This window comes from Scyliorhinus canicula, chromosome 2, assembly GCF_902713615.1.
Source record: "Scyliorhinus canicula chromosome 2, sScyCan1.1, whole genome shotgun sequence".
NCBI classification, from domain to species: Eukaryota; Metazoa; Chordata; class Chondrichthyes; order Carcharhiniformes; family Scyliorhinidae; genus Scyliorhinus; species Scyliorhinus canicula.
This window is the reverse complement of record NC_052147.1, coordinates 121,503,727-121,525,568: the sequence shown is the minus strand read 5'-3', so window position 1 is coordinate 121,525,568 and position 21,842 is coordinate 121,503,727. Positions and strand designations below refer to the sequence as shown.

Below are 21,842 nucleotides of genomic sequence, written 5' to 3'. Positions count from 1 at the left end.
GATCGGCGGCAACGAGCACATGTGCAGTGGCTCCTTTCTTCTCTTTGGCTCCTGTGGCCCTACGTCATGTTGCGTCGGGGCTGGCGCGGAACAAAAGAGGCCCCCAGCCCAAGAGGCCGGCACGCCGATCAGTAGGCCCCAATCGCGGGGGCCAGGTCACAATGGAGCCCCCCCCCCCCCCCCCCCCGAACCAGGCCGCCCCCGGATGCATCCATGCCGACGTCCCGCCAGGTAAGAGCCGGTGTGAAAGGCGCCGGCGGGACCTGGCTTTTTTTGTGTGGCCGCTCGGCCAATCCCGGGCCGAGCGACCCCCGACCGGCGCCACGTCGACCACTCTCCGGAGAATCAGCGGACCGGTGTCGGGGCGGCATGCCACGATTCGCGCCCGTCCCGCCGATTCTCCGGCCCAGCCCCGGGGTGAGAGATACCCGCCCAATTTTATATTAGTGACCCTCCAATCTGTGGGAACTATTCCAGAGTCTAAAGAATTTTGGAAAATCACCTCCAATGGATCTACTATTTCTCGGGCCACGTCCTTAAGAACTCTGGGTTGAAGATTATTAGACCTTCAATCTCAGTAATTTCCCCAAATCCATTTCTTTGCTACTATTAATTTCCTTCAGCTCCTCATTGGAACTTGTGTTTCTCAGAACGTCAGGTACTTTGCTGATGCCTTCCTTTGTGAAGACAGAAACAAAGTACAATTTTAGTTCCTCAGCCATTTCTTTGTTCCCGATTATATATTCCCTTGATTCTGACTGTAAGGGGACTAAATTCATTTTTGGCAATCTATTTCTCTTAACATACCTGTAGAAACTTTTACAATCAGTTTTTATGTTCCCTGCTAGCTTACTTTGATATTGTATTTTCCCCTTCTTAATCAATACCGTGGACCACCTTTGCTGAGTTTCAAACTGTTCCCAATCCTCAACTCTATTGCTTTGTCTTGCTAATTTGTATGCCTCTTCTTTGAATCTAATATTACCTCTAATTTTGCTTGTATGCCATGGTTTGGCCAGAGTTTCCTTTCTGTTCTTGCACCAAATAGGAATAAACAACTCTTGGAGTTCACCTATTCGTTCCTTGAATACCTGCCATTGCCTGTCCACTGCCCTTCCTTTTAGTAATATTTCCCAGTCCGGCAAAGCCAGCTCATACCTCATACCATCATAGTTACCTTTATTGAGGTTCAGACCTTAGAATCAACTACCTAACTATTCACCTTGATAAAGAATTCTATCATATTATGGTCACTCATCCCCAAGGGTTCTCTCACAACCAGATTGCCAACTATTCCTTTCTCATGCAGACAAAATTGTGATAGCCTGTTCCCTTGTGGGTTCCTGAATGTATTGGTCCTGAAAACCATCCCGTATACACTCCAGAAGTTCCTCCTCTAATGTACTGGGACTAATTTGACTCACCCAAACTATATGCAGATTAATATCACCCATAATCACAGATGTTCCTGTATCACACGCACCTCTGATTTCCTGACTAATGCTACAGTTGGAGAGTGAGACCTTTAAAAGACAGGTGGCCAGATTCTCCATTCCTGAGATAAGTGTTGACACCGGAGCAGGATTAGTGGAGACTCTACAAAAGCAAAAGTGATGCCACACCTGGATTAATTCACCGACCGTTGAGGGGCTCGCACTGACGCCACGTGGAACACAATCGATTCCAATGGAAAAGGTTGTTCAATTTGTCAGGGTGGGGATTGGCACTCAAGAGGCTGACAAGTTGCAGCTGTATATTAGCATTCCAATCCTCACATACACTCATCCCAGCCAACAAGGTGGCACTGGTTGCTCTGGAGCACGCCCATCCCATTGATGGGTTAGCTGAGGCCAGAGGGTACCTAGGGTGGTGGCCCAGGGGGGCACCCATACAACCCATGACACTGAGTTCACAGTGGGCAGTCAGCAGTGTGTGCAGTGCATGTCTGCCTGGCAGGCTTCAGCAGAGGGGTTCCATGCCTGGCCACCCCCCGCTACTCCCCTCGGCCCTGGCAGAAGCCCTCCGGCCAGCTGCACAACTCTCAGCACACAATGGCGATGCTGGACACTTTCAGTACCTCCTCTCTCTTCGTCAACAGCTATGGCGCCTGTTTCATGATCTTTAAAAGCGCAAGTGAACCTCACCATCGGGAACACAACACCCTCCAGTGGAGAACGAGGATCGCATTGACTCTGGAGACTACCGAGTCAGGCCCGCTAATGATATGCCAACGGCATTTACTGTACTTGCGGAGTGGAACGCATTGATGCTGCTGTCGAGGAACAGGACAATTGCGATTTGGCGTTAACCCAGCGCCCCGCACGATTTTGGCATCAAAACCAATTCTTCCCCCAATCAGTTTCATGATTCTATTGTTGGCCGATGGAGAATCCCACCCAGGATGCTTTCTGTGAACCACCACTTTCCCAATACATTGGGTCCCCTGCCAGGACATTTTGGCAGTACAATGGAGAACATGGAGAACATGTGTGGGGTTCTGACATGGCATTGAGACTCTGTAGTCATTCATGGAATTTGCAGTCACTTCAATGAAAAGACCATCCTAGCAGTCCACACATGAGCTTGCTGTAAGAGAACAGACATTCATACGGGGCAAGAACACCGACTGACTAGATAAAGGGCCACTGAGAAATTGGACAGCTCGATCTCCGTGGTGTTGACAATGTTGTACTCAAAAATGTCACTACCAAATTGATGCCTAAAAGCAGGGTGGGAGTGAGGATTAAATCCATATCTATTTTTGTTACTTTCCACTTCCCTGAACTATGCACTTCTGTTAATTTCTCACATCTGGTCTAAATGCTATCGAGAGAGATGGAGTGCCTACGACAGTATCTACGTTTAGCTCAGTTGGCTGTGATGCAGAGTGAGGCCAATCGTGCCGGTGCAATTCTTGCCCTGCCTTCTCAACCTGATCCTCAGTTTAAATCACCACCAATCAGCTCTCCCCACAAAGGAAAAGCAGCCTATGGTCATCTGGGACTATGACAACTTTACTTTACCTTTATCTATGCCCATTTGGAAGGGGAGGTGTGTCTCTAAATTGAGGGTGAGAGTGGAAGAATGCATTTGTGAACTTGGCAGGAGGGAGATTAGCTGAAGGAAATAGCTCCATGAATGGATTATGCTAATAAAATGTTTAAGATGAAACATCATCCCTTTCTCCCCAATATTGTTGCATTAAAAGTTTATGAATCATGAAATAAAAGTGTCCCTAACTTAAAAAGGAGATATAATTTTTGAAGGAAATGGTTAAGATTTACGTGATGGGTACAGGAGAGGTAGGGAATACCATGTGAAAGAACCATATACTATTTTATTTGTCTATGTCTTTGATATCATCCTTGCCCTACTGTTCATTACTATGTTTATCATTAAACTTTACACAGAGAACATTTCATGTCTCAGAAAAGAGAAATTATAGAATAAAAAGATGTGAATCATGTCATGTCATTGTTCTATAATGCCAAAACGTAATGCATGTTCAATACTTTTGCGTGTTTCATGAATTTCACACTGTATCTAACTTTGAATGAAGGTGCACCATGCTGGAGTCCCAAGATACTGCAAATGCCTTGTGGGAATTATTTGATTTATGGCTTGCACTAAAACAATGTTTTGAAAAAAATATGAAACAGTGGCCCATATATTATTCCACACATCTCGGTACAGAAACTCCGACGTCTAGAGGAGTATAAAGCCAGCACTAAATGTATAACTTTTTCAAATTTAAAATTGGTTTCTTTTGACTTCTTTTTTTAAGTCTGTCTTGAACTTGACAACTCTTTATCACTCAATCTGTGTGCAACGTTTTGCCTTCAAGCACATAATATGCAAGTTACATTCTGTGAAATAAGTCTGGGGGATCCAAATGATTACTACAGAATTTGACAAGCGATAAGACTTGTTTATATTCGAATCCAGCATGGTTTGTGATTCACCATAAATTTGCAACAATTGAAACAATAGTGGTCCAAAACTTTGGTTTTTGCTTTGACTCTCAAACAAAGTAGACATGAAATATGCTTTTGAAAACTATTCCTGCTTTTAAGCTGACATGAATTTGTTTATCTCTTAAACCCATTGACAATTGGAATGTTCGACGTTTAAGGTGTTCTTCAAATAGGCACAAAACTCTGATGTTCACTTTGCCTCACAAAATAAACTTTGTAAAGCATATTTTGTTTATTTAAGAGGAAAGTTGTGAGAAAGTATTGTGATTTTTAAAGCTGAACACCTTTGAACATGAGCAACGGATCACGCACACAGACCTAGACACATGCACACAGTATAGAACCATTCCACCCCCACCCCCACCCTGTCATGGGCTACCTCCTCTATGGTCCAGCCTGCATTTTGCCACCATAACTCACATCAAACCCACTGCAACCAGACAGTTTTGAATTTCAGTTAGGACCCGAGCGACCTGTTAATGAAACTGCAGAAGGGTAAAAACTCACAGTGTTGAGTTATGCCTGGTGTTGCAAGCAGACTCGGAGTCAAAATGCTTCAAGCGTTAACATAATTGCAAGAATGTGAAAAATGAAGCATCAGGCTCCTGAGCAAAGCAGAAGGTCAAAGCCGAGCCTCGCACAAAACAGCTCTGGAGAAGATGGCCTCCTTTCACTATTTAATCAACCCTATTCTCTGTTGTCTCTATAATTTTTTAACGTATTAAAAAAACTGCACTTAATTTTTTAAAAATACACTCTGTCTTCGATAAGTGACATTCACTAGCTTTCCATGTTAAAATATGATCTGTGGCATCTATGAAATGCACTGCACTCAGCCCAGAAGACAGTCAATAAGTGCTCAGCAGATTGCAGGTCAGTTGAACTTATGCATATAAAATAATCAATACTTCTCAAAGATTAGGTTTTCAGGATCTTCAAAAATGACAGAGGAAACAAATGTATAGCACCCATAAATACCAACACGATTGGATTTTTTAAAATCCCAGCTTTCAAACTTAATTCAATTAAAAGCATGGTTTTACTTTATGATGGTGGTATAGTTGTACAGTATTCATGAGTTTCAACATCACAATTATATCACCTAATACTACAATAATTTGTGTAACAAACTGTAATCACTGCCAAAAGCAATCTGGACATCTCTGAAAAATCGATAAATGTCGCAAAACATATAATACACTGGTTTCTATCACCCAAATGTACTGGATTTATGGTTTGGGAAAATATTATTCATATTAAAAGGCAAAAGTCTGCACCACTTGTTACGTAATCAGTTACCACTGCATTCAATTTAACTACTATAACATTTTCTTCATGCAACCTATGTCACTGACTTTTTGTTTAAAAGAGTTGTTTTCACTGACAGCTTTTTCTGTGATTCTGCAACCACCCGCTGACATGTATTTGCTTTATGGCATTTGCAGTCAGATCAGGGAAAGGTGGGGTTTGTTCAGTCATGCCTGCCTTTGAGTGAGGAAAGAATTAACCTCTTACCTTGCTCGCTGCTGTTATCCCCACTTTGGGAAGCATGGCCACCACTGGAGGGTCCTGGTGTGCCGGCAGAGTGCGTTGACGTTGCATCATCATGGTCTCTGTTCCAAGATGATGGATTCTGATATGAAGATTCGTGCCCCCAAGGATTTTTTTCCAGTTAGTATTTCCAAACCGAATGAAGAACACAGAAAACAAGAAAGGGAAATAAATTAACACAAAATTATATGGGGAAGCAATTAATTCCCAAGTGGCATTTATTTTCTCAATATCTTCCGAGACGCTTAGCAATAGGTGCTCAAAGAATATTGAAAAGAGTCCTGCGCTGAAAGTTAGACCCGGCCTTTAAGGTCCAAACTCTGTAAGGAACAATATTTGGTTATAAAAATTCACCATAAGTTATCCAATCTTTACTGCTCAATAAAAAGGCATGGATAATATTAGGGTCTCCAGTGAAGGCACATACATGTTTATGTTTGCTTGTTTTACTGCAGTTCTTTTAAAAAAGAATTTTAGAATACCCAATCATTTTTTCCAATTAAGGGGCAATTTAGCGTGGCCAATCCACCTACCCTACACATCTTTGGGTTATGGGGGCGAAACCCACGCAAACACAGGGAGAATGTTCAAACTCCACACAGACAATGACCCAGAGCCGGGATCGAACCTGGGACCTCGGCGCCGTGAGGCAGCAATGTTAACCACTGTGCCACCGTACTGCCTGTTTTACTGCAGTTCTTTTCTCCTTTGAGAAAGGAAGTTATAAAGTTTGTCGTCAAACCAATAAATGCATAAGATTGTGGCTGCAATGCAGAATGTTTTCTCCTCCTGGTTCCCCTCCCCTTTCCTGATCGTTCCCAATACCCTGCCGCTACTTAAGGGAAAACAGGATTTCTACTGTACAGGAAAGGCTTTATCAGCACCACATGAAGGCAGGGAAGAGATGGAATTTCCTCTCACAGAGGAAAAAAAAGAAAAGGGACACGTGAAACAGATCAACCTTTGGGCTAGATTTATAATACTCGACACCTGCATGCTATCATTGCTGCCAAACAGACAGTTTGGCTTGCGAGGCGCCCAGTGTGTCAACTCATAACAATATTGGGTTGGAAAATTAAAATAAATCAGCAAACCAATTCAAATTATAAAAATATAAACATTTAACTTTAACAAAATCAAGACACTGTAAGAGATATTAACAACACCAAACCAAGTACAGAAACAGAAGACAAATTTACAGTTTTACCATTGTGTAGTTGATTGAAGCAATATAAACCAGATGAATTTGCGAAGGATAAATGTTGACTAGACACAGAACACCTCTACTGCAATAACAAATTAGTAGAGACTAAAATAAAAGCAGAACCACCGCCACACAGAGATGCGGCAACCTCTGCCTGGGTTCTGAGTTGGTGCCTACGAGTGTCCCTTTTATCTCTAAGCTGGGAAACCACTCAAATAGCTTCAAGCTGAAGGTAAACAGTAGGCAAAGGCTCTTCAACCCGCTGCAGCCTCTTAGCGTCAGCTGTTTGCCGGATGGTAACCAGATAAAGAGCTAAAAGAATTAAATGAAAAAGAGGAGAAACAATAGCTCCACGTGAAATTTGTCCACTAACAATGCAGAGCTAGAACCTTCCTACAGAAACAAGACAAATGCAACACGTTTACCTAGGTGATGATTTAAAGGACACACAAAGTCTGGTTAATTTTATGCACTACAAGCTCTTTTAAGTTGTCCATTACGAGAGTTCCCCTCTCCATATATAAAATTTATATTAATTACCCAGTAACACCTCTTCTATGTTTCATGGCAAAATGTCAGCAAAAGCCCATCATACTGTTTTTTTTAAATTAATATAGTTATTTTCCTGGATTAGGTTACTGGATGCAAGGGAAGAAAAATAGTTCAATTTCCTCTTATAATGAGAAATGCTCATTTCAGAATAGGTAACTCCACACATAAGTCTGAGCTGCATCCTTACTATCAATCAGCACCCATTCCCTTTTGCTTCAATACATGGGAGAAATAGTTGCCGTGATACAACATACAACATATAATCTAAAGGTGTACAGTTCACATGCAGCATTAACAAATAGCAGACAAAAATGACACCCCCAACTCATTCCTAATTGAGTTAAAAAGTAGAGTTAAATAGAGAAAGCCTTGCCAAAGAGTGAGTGCAGCACAATAATAGGAGCACAAAAATAGATACAAGAAGCTAGGTCTCCAGGGGCAGTATTTTCTATTTGCTGGTCTACAGACTCACAGCTGATAATGCAAGTTGTAATTAATATAAAAGCAGGAGACAATATGGACAAAGCTTGTACTAGCTGGGCCACAGGAGAACACTTTGCCACTATACAGTCTCTCTCATTTACACACGTTATCTTCCATGGCAAATACAGTTTTGCCACTATTTGTTTTCTTCAGAACCAGATATTGGTTCAGTACTGTCATTGAATTTTTCTGAAGGAAAATGGGAAAGGAAGGGGAGGATACATGAGAGAGAGGAAACAAGGCAGAGATTGAAAGAGAGAGAGAGTGATAGAGAGAGAGAGAGAGGAGTGACAAAGTTTCAGGCCAAATTCTTTTAAAAATTCCTGTTGGGCCTTTGTCAGTGCAGCGTATGCATCTCAGTGAAAATCATAAAGACTTGTAGCTGCTGCACTTTCTATCTCTGTCAATGTGTCTGCATCATTTGCCAATTTTCTTAATGGGACAGAACCAGACTCATCCACATTTTATCAGACTGTGTTTCCTTTACTCTGATATTGGAGCCTACACTTTCCAATATATATTTCCTTTCTAATACTGATATAGTACAATCAGGAATTCTGTCTGACTATTTAAACTCCATATTTGGTAAATTCTTATTTAACGCTGTTTTTGGAAAGCATATTGTTTTTATCAAACTACTGGACAATTCAAAGGATGCATTGGAAAAATATTAACCCCATGTTTAACTGTACAATATAACATATACACTGCAGAAAGCATACAGTGATTTCTTTTATTAACGGCTGGCAATCCTTCCAAAATAAAAATCAACTTCAAAACACAAGATAAAAAGAAATGAGGTCCTAAACTATAAAGCAAGACTATGCCGTGCATTGTATTTTCATCAAATATCTAACTATGAGGCAACAGTTGATATACAGAAACTGACAAAAGGAAAATACATCAGTCTGTAAATCATTTTCAATCTCATGTGAATTATTTGATAATAAATTAGCATAATACACATAGTGCTATTAACAACTTGTCCCTAAATTATATATGTAGTTTATATCTAACAACAATAATCTCCAGCCAATAAAATATTGGTAGTGCAGTACTATAGTACAATCATCTACGGCACAAACATTCAAGCTTACAAATGTTATCTATGTTGCCTTTTCACTTGAAACATAATGCCAGTGCAGTGCCCAGAAACCCATTAATAATGGTAAGGAAAGTTAAAAGTGATCTTTGGTATGCACAATATATTACAAAGAACGATTAGCTGGCAATGATTTTAAGACAGTAATTCAATCTCGGGATTCTCCCAATACTCATGAACTGTTCAAGCTTTGCTCTGGTGTTTATGATGTCATCATAACTATGTGATAGAATTACTGCCATATATCACTATGCCAGCCATTTATTACCATCTGTATTTTATTTTGGGGATGAGGGAGAATGGTTATTCGCAAATAACAATTCTTTCCTCTCAGCTTCATTCATTATTTAAAATGTTACCAAAATTAATAGATTGGCAAAAATCAAGGGTAGTTGAAATTCTTTCAAAATTCTCTTCAACTACTTTATCCTAATTTAACCGACTGACACTTCTAACTTATCAAGAGCAAAGCAGGTAAAAGTTTTGCTGTATAGATCAGTTCCGATTTGAACAACATACAACAATAAATAGCAATATTCGCCTTGCCCAATAAGCACTTAGCTTTTATAGTTGTTAGTATCTACGGTTTAAAGAAAGTTAAAAAAGTTATGAATGAAATCTAGCTCGCAGTTTTATAACTGAAAAAAAACATTAAATAATTTTTCTTTTTGACAGTATATTACACTGCCACACTCCCCCAATAAATTATATAATATTGGGCATTTTGAACCTAGCTGGACTTGAAAATGGTCTCCTGAACTTGCAGCTACCCCTCCTACAGAGCACTATTTGCTGACTGTTAAATATTTCTGCTTCAGCCCTTGAATGCAAACCTGTTTTACCTTACTCAAAGCCATAGCAACAAAACTGAACTGCAACTTGATTGGTTTGGAGTTTTGCACAGGGAAAGTTAAACTACATTATTACAAATTCTGCATTATCCATTGCATTCAGCCTGAACCCTTTGGCAATAGTATACTCTAAAAAGCTCAGGAATTGAAATGCAGATACAAAATTATAAACCTACATCTTTCTTTTACAAGTAACCATGGAACAAACTTTCCTTTACAGGTGATTCATTATATGTCTCCCTATTTATCAGCGCTACAATAAGCATTCATGAGCTGAATAGTGTGGAACTCATGATCATGCTCGGCAGTGAAAACTATTACATTCACAGTTAAAGCGCTCAGGGAAAAACCATTTGCTTCACTTCTGTCTACAGTGAGAGCAGCAGCAATGGTTTAAGCATAGCCTAAACTGAACTCCCACTGCTTAAAACCAAAGTTAGCTCCAATTCCGACACAATATAGGCAGCTGCTGCCATAGGACACTAATAGCCGAAGCAACATGGTTTCCTTGAACAAGGCTCGGCAACTATTTTTCTTCATTCTGTCATTTCACAAGCGACAAACAGCCGGGCAAGTTTGCTATTTCTATCTATACCAATGGTATCTCTGTCAACAGTGTAAGCAACTTGGGAAGAATATGCATTGGCAAACGTTCAAAGGAATGCTACCATGCAACAGATGATTTCATGCAAAACAGATTAAGTGCGTCAAGATATGCATGATCATCATCTATCTCACAAGAGATTTTCATCAGTTTTTCACTTTTTAAAAACAGTTTCTAGAACTAATGATTAGCAAGTTTGCTAGAAGGATAAAGTTAGCGAAACTGGGTCTTTCGATGCTCTTTACTTACGGTGAAAAACAAATTTCTCATTCGATTACATGTTCATATTATTTGAACATGCACATAAAAGTGTTAAACAAATTGGAATTTTACTACTCATTTTTCCTTGCTTTGATAATTGTAAAGTGACAAGTGAGATGCCTGCTAGATTGCCCAAATTAGATTAAGACCTACATTTTTCCCACAGGTAGAAGTTGCATTTCTAGGAAAGATTTAAGGATCAATTTTATTGTGCAGTTCTCCAGTATTTAAAATATGTTGTGATGCCTAGGTCCACTCTTTTGTTTTAAACTATACTGTCAACAAAATATAAATTGGCATTTTAATAACAGCACTACCCAGTATTTGATGTCCAATCAAAAGGTTACAAGTTCAAGTATCAGGGAAGCACAGTGGGCTAAACAGCTGGCTTATAATGCAGATCAATGCCAGCAGCGCGGGTTCAATTCCCGTACCGGCCTCCCCGAACAGGCGCTGCAATGTGGCGACTAGGGGCTCATCACAGTAACTTAATTGAAGCCTACTTGTGCCAATAAGCGATTATCATTATTATTATTTAAACTCCACCTCTTTTGGGTGATTTTTGTTACTCTTTAGGCAACCCACGAGATTGGGCGCTACATAAATCAACAATTTATTTAATCAAAGGGAAAACATTGCTTCAGTCTTGGTGCAGTCCACCTCAATCACATAATCTGCCACATAATAATGGTTTAGCACTGAGAATGGTTATGGCTGAGTCAGTACCCCACAAAGCATCTCACCTTCTCAACTGAGGACACATAGTGCTGAACAGACCGGTAAACAACACTTTGCTAAATATTGAAGATATTGTTCCCGCATTAGTTCAGCTAGTTAAGATGGTCAGAAGCTGAGCCATACAGTTCCATAGAATTCCTACAGGCCATTTAGCCTATTGAGTGTGCAGCAACCATCTGAAAGAGCACCCTACGTAGGCCCAATCCCCCAGCCTATCCCTGTAACCCCACCTAACCTACACATCTTTGAACTCTATGGGGTAATGTAGCATTGCCAATCGACCCAACCTGCACATCTTTGGACTGTGGGAGGAAACTGAAGCACCCGGAGGAAGAAACACACACAGGCACGGGGAGAACGTGCAAACTCCACACAGACAATCACCCAAGGCTGGAATCAAACCCGAATCACTGGCGCTGTGAGACCCCCAGTGCTAACCACTGTGCCACCATGCCACCCTGGAAGACCCCAAATTTTACCTCTGGCCAGTGACAATTAGCTTACTGCAAAAATGTGTGTTAGGTGAAGAAGAATTGCCTAGGGTTCAAGTGCTTGATCTCCAACCAGCGGATTTATTTGGCAATGCCTATGTCTGGACTTTGAGGATGACAGAAATGGTCTCAGCTCTGATGCCTACCATAGCCAGGTAGCCTACCATTATGCAATATCTAGGCATGCATATCAGAGGTGCCAAAGGGTTTCTAGTGACAATGGAATCATAATCCTGCACCGATTCAATGACTTCTACTAAGGTGGGGAGCAGAGATATTTGGTAGAAAAAGTGAAATAATTGTACAGATATTGCGTATTTATACTCAGGCAATTGTAAAATATATTTGTGTGCAGTTAAAATTACAGGTGAATGCAATATCAAGAAATTACATTTATGCATAATCTACTGTAGCTGCAGACTAGAAATCATCAGATTTTAAAATGCTACATCTACTAAATGAATTGTTAAAATATTAAAGATAAGTAAAGTTAATTTACCAGTATACAATATCAGTGTCCACAGTTATTGAACATTTTGTGTGATCAATTCTAGTACCAATATTATTCATCATGCTCCATTCAACTGAGTTCCACAGTATTTCACACATGTAACTCGGAGGCTGGTTAAATACCAAATGGTGACTGCAAAATGCAAAGGAAGCCTTTGTTTAAAGAAATAGTAAGCAAAGGTGAATTTCAGCATGAAGGAAGTGCTCCTAAAAGGTATTTTGGATTTTGACACACATTACTTAGTGGTAAGTTGGGGAAAGGATACTTGGAAAAAAGCTTTGCTTCACTGTTCTAGCTTAAAAAGATGCAGAAATGCCCAATTCTCTGCCTTTTATCAGGAAGTTCATGGATGACTGTACACACAATGTGCAGGGAATTAGAATTACAAGCAGTTACTTCAGGAATGCATTTGCAAAATACTAGGTGGATCATGTCTTAACCACGGTGCACAGAATCATTCTTAAACACATCTGTGCTGAGAGTAATGCAGTCAATAACACCCAGCAGTTGTAGTTTGTGTGTCCACTTTATTCTTGATTGCAAAAGACAAAAACCCGGACATTTAGGAGTTTGCAATAATGGGAATTTGTCAATAATATATTTGAACTGCCTCTCAAGAATGGATTGATTATGAACTGATTTAAATCAATCTGTAAACGTACTGCATCTTTGTGGTTATAGGTCAATACTTCTACCTAAAAAGTGAAAATCAAAGCTCAATTTAAATAAAATCAAATAAAATAGAACAAAATGCAAACTATGGCCAACACATTAAAAGTCTGCCTGAGTTGCTACAAGTCTTTCAGAAAATATTTTTTATCACCTAAAATGCAGCAAAGGCAGACAAAGATATTAAAGATGAAATTGGTGAATAGCAAATTGAAAAGTTTACACTTTCAGATCTAGTAAAAAGTAACAAAAAAACAAAATCTTGACACTTGAACTGAGAATGAATGCTAAATACAATTTTACAGATTCCGAAGGGCACAGACGCACAATCCATTGCTTCACAACTGTGCAATAATACTGTATGTATATGCTCGCTTGTAGCTATCCCTATCCCATCACAAAATATCTTCATAGGGTTTAGTAGTCATCAAGCAGTTTATATCTTTCTCCCCATGTGGCAGATTGACACCACTGAATAGGCAAGGAGAGGTGTGTGCTTTCGGGGTGTCAAGCAGCTGTCACAGATCTGTCACTTCTATAATGAAGGCAATACTGGCTCACAACAAATTAAAACACATTTTCTTTCAATCGGTGCTATTCAAGACCTAAATCAGTTCAAACACTCTAACCATTTCATGTGCAAATAAAATAATACAGTACATGTATGGATGAGAATGGCTACACCCCAGGTAAACAGGCTGCCTCAAATCCTTTGAAATACTTCATCACCATCAATGCACCAACTTTCACCAATTGAGATCTAGCCTAGGGTTATGTAGTGAAAATCCATATCAAAGCAAAAGAGGAGTCAAACAAAATAAATTAGCATCTGCAACTATCGCTTAGAACGAGCAGTGCCCCTTCCTGTGACTGAGAAGGCACAAAAATTAGTAACAAAGGGGTTGAGAGATTTCTATTCTTTATGTGCCTTGATCTCTATCTTCTTTATTGGTTTATCTGCTGTGCCCCCCACCCCCCTCCTCATTTCCCCTGATCTCTCAGGAAAGTCCCAGGAATTAATGTAAAGCAGGCTATTAGGAAAAATGTAAAAACAATTTATGGAGAAGTGGTATGACCATCACCTTGACACTAGGTTATTAAAAAAGGTCTGCATCCAAATACTTAAATATATGAGAGCAGATAGGCAGAACTCTAATGAAATGGAGTCAAATGAGCAATGCACAGGAAATGCATTTTGCCAAAGCTAGTTGTGAATAATTTTTCATAGAGCTTTTCATCTCTCTGCTGGTGTTCTGGTTGCTCAAATTAGTGCCCCTTTGAAAACAAATGGCAGGGGGTTTGATGTAAAAATGTTCATAGTTGAAATCACCAGGAAATAAAGGCTCTAAATTATAATACTTAATGAAGTGGTAAACCCTAACGGGTGCAAGATAAATGGGTTGTTATATTTGGTCTGTTTTGTGTTCAGAATGTTGCACTACTGTAACTAAAACTGCAGTTATCATATTATCAAAATGTTAACCTCCCAACCTCATCCCATTATAGTGTGTAAATTAGAATTTTTTAATGGAACACAGTAAATTGGCTATAGCATCTGCCATCTGCCAGTAACTTAAACAGGCTAGTTTATCTAATCTCCTCAATATAAACACTAGCGTGCTTCATTTCTACACATCAACATGAAATGAGGTACATCCCCATTGAAGACACAGCTAATTCCATTTTGGGAAGCCAAATATCACTTCCTTCTCAATCATTCCGGATTGGGGGAAAACGATAATCATTTCCCATTGACATCAAATCAGAATTGCGATTGAGATGCAAGAAAAACTGTTCAATAGTCTGCTCAAGTTTGGTAAAATAGATCATGATAAAAGAATAGAAACTGTTTTTTAAAAAATTTACTCTAATTGTTTCTCAGACTTTCGTATCAGTTTCTATCTTCTCCGCTTCAAAAATCCATTTCAGGCCTCACAATAAGAAATACCTACTGCGGTTATTTAACATATCACCGCAATGCTTTGCTGGGTTACAAGATACTGGTGAGTTTGAGAAGCGGATCCTAGACTGCGGTCTCCCCTGTGACCAAAGAGGTTTGCTAAGTACAATAATGCGATTTCCACACCTATAGCTTTCCCCAGGTAGTCTTTCAAATGCAGTTTGGAGACAGCGAGATTTCCGAAAATTGCTGCACGTTCCCATTCTCTGGGGAGTGTGCCTCTGCTTGACTAGGTCGAATGGACCTATCAGTGTGTGTCCAGTTGTCAATCTCACGCGAGATATTCCACATAAATATTTGCTTATACCTCTGTAGTATTTGCCTCCAAACACGCACTGGAATGTGATTGTTTCAAAAAATAAACCGCCGCCCCTTTTCTCCCCCAAAGCCCAGAACCGTCCCTTGCAAACTCCTCAATCACTAAACTCCGGCACAAAAGAGCCAGCTTGTCCATGTAACAAAACAAATGTCAAACCAAAGTATCCTGCTACAGTTAACTTCACAGCGCCCTTAAAGCGGATCGCTGACAACCCCTTCTGCGGTGACTGTGTCACTTTAATCACAACATCCTAAAGACATTGGCCAGCTATCGATCGGTTTGAATAAATGGACACGGGAGGTATTTCAATGCATGTGTAAATGCTTCAAAATACTCCTTTGCTCAAACCGCAGCCGAACAGAATCTGCACCAGAAACACTGCAAGTGATTTAATGCCTGCCAAAGCCTCCATAATAACAGAGATTGTGCCACACCGCCTGTGCCAAACTGCCCCTTGTCAAACCCAGCGTACGAAATTGAGAGTCCCTCCAGCCAGGGGCATCAGTTTTAGGTTTCTGACCCACCAGAAATCCTGGGCAGTGCTCAACACGCAACCCACTGCATCTGGGAGAGAGATCTTGGAATGGAAACGGTAACAACAGCCCTCACTTCAATAGGCCTTAAAGCCATTTTGCATTAAGTTTTTTTTTAAACCCTCAAACAGAAACACTTGCCCAAATGTACCACGACAAGGGACGGGGCAAAACACGGGTAGTGTCCAACACAGGTAAAGCTGCCGCTACAACAACCAAATCAAACTCCAACAGCCCAGCTCTGCTGGGAACAAATGGGGGCATAAAAACTTCACTCACATGTTCCGCCAGATTGGTCGATGATCCGGATAACTCTTCGTGGTCAGATTTTGAACTTCCATCCCGCTCGTCAATGACTAAATCTATTGGCATTTTTCCTTTTAAACAACTAATGTACCGATGGCAGAAGTTATCACACAGTTCGTGAACCTGAGAACAAAGATAGCAACAATTAAAAAGCCCGTCAGATTGCAAGATTTGAGAAAGTAGAGAGACGGGGCTGTGTGCGTGTGGGGACGCTGTGGTTTGTAGGTATTATCAAGCCAAGGAAACAATAGTGAAATTGTTCCTGCACTTATTATTCTCCAGAGACCGCAGCAACAAATATTTGAAAGAGGACAGAAATATGCAGTTAACATCAGCAAATAACTCTCCGGGTGAAAGGCCCCATATCACTTTACTACTGCACCATATCTTCATTCTAAATGAAATCTTCCACATATCTGAGTTGTGTTAAAACGAGGCACCTATCTCTACATTAGCGCGGCTGCTGTAACGGCCTAAAACCACTCGTATTTGTTCACAGTGTTTAATCTGATTGTTTTCAAAATAATCTACGCTTCCTTAATAGCATATGCATCCTTGAACCATAAACAGTAACAGTTGCACAGTATTTGCGCTCAGGTCTGGGTGTGCGATTTAATCCAGTGAGTTCAATACTTCAGTTCCGACTGTGAAATGACTTTGCAACGCTGCAAAATGATTGTTACAGTCTAACTCAAAGCCACATCAAAGAAAACACTGCAATCTGCAACCTGAAGCCAAACACTTAAAACCAAACGCCTTTTTTTTTAATATTAAGAAGGCAAGTGGGTGCAAGCAGGAAGCAACCTTGCCAACCTGTCGGTAGGAGCCGCGGCCAGCTAAATACAGACTCTGCTCTGCTTTAACAACACTGTCACTTTCTATTGTTGCAATGTGTCTTCCAATAATTCAACAAATTAGACTTTTCTGTTCATAAATCTGATCTGCAGTGAAGGATATGTTGTACAGAACTCGGTTCGGAACGCAGCGAGATTGACATAGACAGCAAAAAAGTTTTTTTTACCTTTTCTAACTCCAAGAGGTGGAACCTTAATACTTGTATTGCTTGAATCATCTGCAAATGTATTACACAATGTTAGACGGACCAAAGAGAATTCCAATCACCTTTCCCCCAAATTCTTAGTGAAAGCTCACACCAGAGAACATGGCAAATGACAAACTTTACACACGTTATAATCAAGTAAACGCCAACTGTTTATTTACACTGTTCTTTAAACCGGCGTTGTAAATATTTAGTGCTCTTCGAACGTATTTTACTCTTCACGTTATATTGACGCGGGTGGGGGTGTTAAAGGTTCCAGAAAATGATTCTGTAAAATACACTTGGGAGGGATGTTAGCCGGGAGCACCGAATCTCAAACCGCGTTTGAGAGCGATTTTCGGATCTTTTCAAACCCAAATCACTGGGCATTTGCAAAAACGTCGTGCGGAAAGTGCTGAAGTGGCTCTTTCGTGCTAAGGGGTTATTTTCTGACCCTCCACTCCCCCAGCCTCCTGCGGCTGGAAGGAGCGGGTTTGCAAATGCAAGTTTTTTTCCCACCGGGAAGCGTTTCTAAACCTCGTGTGAAACGGCGCAGAAGTGGACGGCAGTTATTTTAAGAGCAGCACTGATTAAAAAGCAACGCAGAAAAGGTGATCTTAGTCCGAAGAGTTACAATGGCCAACGTTTTCTGTGCAAACAGCAAAACCACGTGTAAGGCACAAGAAATCTGAAACGCGGGGAGAAAGATCACAAAATGTTGGACGGCTTACCAAGTTATCCAATTCTGGATTTGAAGAGAATAGTGGCTTTTCTGCACGGACCTAAACAACATGTGAAAGAAACAAGCTGAATGCAATGCAAGTAAGAGTTTGAAAACTATCTTTAAACACTTGCAAAAGTCTCACTGTCTCAAAGGGAAGGTGTGCTTACTAAATAAACAGCATGTGGAACACAATTAGTACATAAATAATATGTAATTACTTGTAATGTGACACATTTATTAAAATGCTTGTGTGTTTCACGGATGTACGCCTTTACAGACTATTTACTGATTGCATTTAAGAAAACATGACTGCTCGCAACACTATGGTCACAACTGCTAGCCTGTCGTTTTATTTCCTCCCAGCATATTGTAGAGAAGAAGATGAACTGGAGACCTGCTTGGCGAATACTGCAATGTCTTCGTTAAAGGAGTCAGAGGAACAGACATCGCCGCCTGCTACGCCTGGTTCTCGGGGAGTGCAGGTCGCTAACTCACATTTTTCAAAAACCAGCGCTAACAGAGGAAATAAAGGATGCCTGCAAGACAAGGAGGATTTCGGTCAATTACTTTTAGTCCTTAAGTAGACGAAACCCTTGAAACTATGCCTGATTTCTTCTAGTAATGAAGACAGTCTGCCCCCCCCCCCTCACTCTCTCTATATATGTATATGACTATTGAATTCTTATAGTTGTCCCAGCAATTGACAAGTTACAGCTGTAGAACTGGACTGTTACCAACACATTCATTCCCAGGTAGTGATTAAAATGGAGATTGATATTTTAACAATTCCACAGTTATTCACCCCCACTAAGTTGAGCAACAAGGCAGCAGCCATTTTGAAGTAAAACATAACTTAACAGAAACACTGCAAGGAAAAAACTTGCTGCTTCCGGTCACTTCACAGAGCTGTAATCATTAACGTTTGTGGATGGCAACAACAACAAAGAAATCTCACTTTGCATTCTAACAAAATGAAACAACACGCGAGATGCCACTGCGTGTGCACAAAGACAAGTGACACAAAGTTCAGAGCCCTGTGGCTGTGCAGACTAAACTTTGCAAATACACCAGAGATACTTGCTTTCCCCCTTGCCGAAATCGCCAGTCTTATTTGCCTTTCTATTGAGTTACTTATGAACTGTTTTTTCCACTCTCTCTCTCTCCCTCACTCACTCTCTCCGCGAAGCGTGTCCAGTTGTTCTTTTCTATTTTATTACCTACCCATAAATTGCATCTTATCTCTCTTTAGGGCATCGTTGACAGCAGAACCCATGCTCGTGGGCATGACATTAGGATGAGGTGTATGTGGCCCGTAATGCTGGCTGTGTAGCGGCGGTCCGTGGTTGAGATGGTGCACAGGAGGGATCGGCCGGGGGGCGTGAGGGTCTCCGTACATGGACGCCGGGACCCCGACTCCATCCATCCCGGCGTAATGAGGAAGTTCATCGTACTGCATCGAAGAAATCAATAGAGGAGATGGGGAGAGAGGGAGAGAGAGGGGGGGGGGGGGGGGGGATGGGGAAAGAGAGAGAGAGAGAAATTGTAACAGAATCGCGTTAAAAAAAAACAGCAGACCTGCAAGAAGCACAACACATGCTGGTGCATATTATAGTTTTGCTATCAAACCGCTTTTCTTTTGATGCTCTTGCTGCAAACCGGGCCGCCATCGCCAGCAGATGAAGGGGAGCCGGACAGGCCCCATCGACACAGGATTATCCGATAGGTGAGTGTTTGCAGATTGAAAAAAAAAACCTACCCTTTGCGCCATCAGTCTGCGCTCCCACACTCCTGGATGAGCCGTCTCGGTAATCCCCCAGTTCCGCTTTAGCTGTGATTCACACCGAGATCCCTCTTTTTGGTGTGTGTATGTGTGTGTGTGTGTGTCCCCAATCCAGTCTCCGACTTCTGCTTTATCCTCCACTATCGCAGTTTTTGAGAGAAAAAAACAGCCCAAGGAGGGAGGAGAAAAAAAAAGAGGGGAACTTTGCCTTTTTTTTTGTTGCTGTTCTGTCTGTCTGTCTCTCTCTCTCTCTCTGTTTCTCCCTCTTGTTTCTTTCAGCCGTGGTGGGTGATGGGTGGGAGGAGGAGAGGAGGGGGGGGTGGGGGGGGGGAAAAAAGAGAAAAAAATTGCCACGCCAAAAAAAAACAAAAAAATGTTGTCGTACTGAAGGTGACTATCGGCCCTTCAAGAGCCCGCTTGGAACAGAACTGTCGTCTCTCATGGCTTTTTGCCACTGCAGCTGTCAATCAAAGCAGGGTTGTCAAGGTATTGAATGAATGATGTTCTGCCGTTGCAACAACTCCGGCTCGCCTTTGGACCCGCTATCTTTACTGTGGAAGGAGAGGGGTGGAAGAGGAAAAAAAAAAACGACGAGAAGGTCGACGAGGAGTTTAAACCACACCAAAAAGAGAAAAAAAAAATCAAAATAAAATAAAAACGAGGGAGGAAAGGGCTTCGGCTCCTTTTTCGTAGCTTATTTTGTTGGTTGTTTGTTTGAATAAGTGGCTGTCAGTAAGTATTGAGGAGGTGGCAGGTTGCTTGCTTACACAGTGAATGTGTTGTCAGTAATAATGCACAGGCAGCGCTGAGCGGCGGCGGCGGGAGAATGACGGAACCCGGAAGTAGTGGTGACCACAGCCACTCGCACGCCAAGCACTCTCTGATATGTAGAGTATGCAATCTGGACTGCTGCAAGTCATGGGGGGAGCCAGAAAAGAAATCACTCAAACACCCCCCCCCCTCCCCCACCCCCGCCCCCTGAACACACCCACCTCCCCATCCTCCATAATAATAATAAACTTATAAAACAAGATCTCTAAATCAATCACCATTATGTTTCCCCAGAAAGATTCACTCTCTATTCCTATGTCTGTTTAAATACAGAGGGAATCTTTCTCGCTCGCCCTGTCTTTCCTGTCACAACAGTGAAAAAGAAAGTTGTTGGTACGGTTGAAGTTATTTCAGAACTTGCCAAACTAGGTCTGTTATAGAACGCGCTGCTCCCATCAACCTACTTGCAATTCTCAGAAACGATCTGCGGGGGCGGGGGGGGGGGGGGGGGGGTAAGAGGGGGTTCAGGCGGTGGAGAATTTTCTGAGTTGCTACACTTAACAAATAGATAAAGGAGAAAACAAAGCCAGGAAATGGCTGGACAATCTCAGCAGGTCTGACAGCATCTGTGGAGAGAGAAGGGAGCTAAACGTTTCGGGTCTGGATGACTCGCTCAAAGCTGGAGAGAACTGGAAATAGTCAGATTTCTCCTATTGTGGGGAGCCGTTTCTAGTCAACATTACAACTGATCTCTGTCTAATATATGTGTGTGTGTGTTGGAGAGAATTCCCCAGAAAGGCACTATCGGTTTAATTTGATTACGAAGTTCAACAGGCTTCGAATGATTTTTCTTGCCAGCTATCAGCATGTGCGCTCGTGTTTCCCCGGTTTATTTTTCCTCTTCTTGTTGTGGTCTGCAGGGTAACGCTGAGATATTTATCGCAGTAATTCCTGATAATGTGTCCCTAATTGCATGGTTTATTTGGAGAATAAGTGCGGTCCCTGCACCCCCTTGAGCACAAATGAACTTTTCCAACGAAAAAAAAAAGACCTTTGCAGGGAAAGTAATTTGTGCATTCGTCCAATCCCTTCACTGGAGCCAATTCATGCCCCCCCCCCCCCCCCCCTTCACCCACATCCACCACACACACACCCGCCGTACATCATGGCAGTCAATTATCATAGCTTCATCTGATCATCAATTACAGGGGGGGGGGTGGGGGGTGCTAGAAGTTAAGAGGCGTAGCACTGGTCAACCCATCGATTGCAGTAGTTTTGCCCCCCCCCCCCAACCTTCATCTTCACGGTGCCCTGCGCACAAAGGCCGGACGGACCATCCTTTTAATATTGGCCTCATCAATTGACATCCAGCCTTTGTACATGTGACATCACATATCGATGCTTCCACCCAACTGCAAA

General features: G+C 41.5%; 1 protein-coding gene across 1 annotated transcript in view; it reads right to left on the bottom strand.

Annotated features, from left to right (window-relative positions):
• The window catches only part of meis2a (Meis homeobox 2a), a 138,845-nt gene extending 118,910 nt beyond the window's left edge, over positions 1-19,935 (bottom strand). Inside the window, 8 exon segments of the mRNA XM_038785863.1 lie at positions 5,490-5,607; positions 16,083-16,232; positions 17,131-17,181; positions 17,880-17,930; positions 18,267-18,408; positions 19,094-19,109; positions 19,112-19,322; positions 19,629-19,935. Of these exon segments, the coding sequence (XP_038641791.1) occupies positions 5,490-5,607; positions 16,083-16,232; positions 17,131-17,181; positions 17,880-17,930; positions 18,267-18,408; positions 19,094-19,109; positions 19,112-19,322; positions 19,629-19,640 (751 nt within the window). The 5' untranslated portion in view covers positions 19,641-19,935.
• Positions 19,936-21,842: the final 1,907 nt, after the last annotated feature.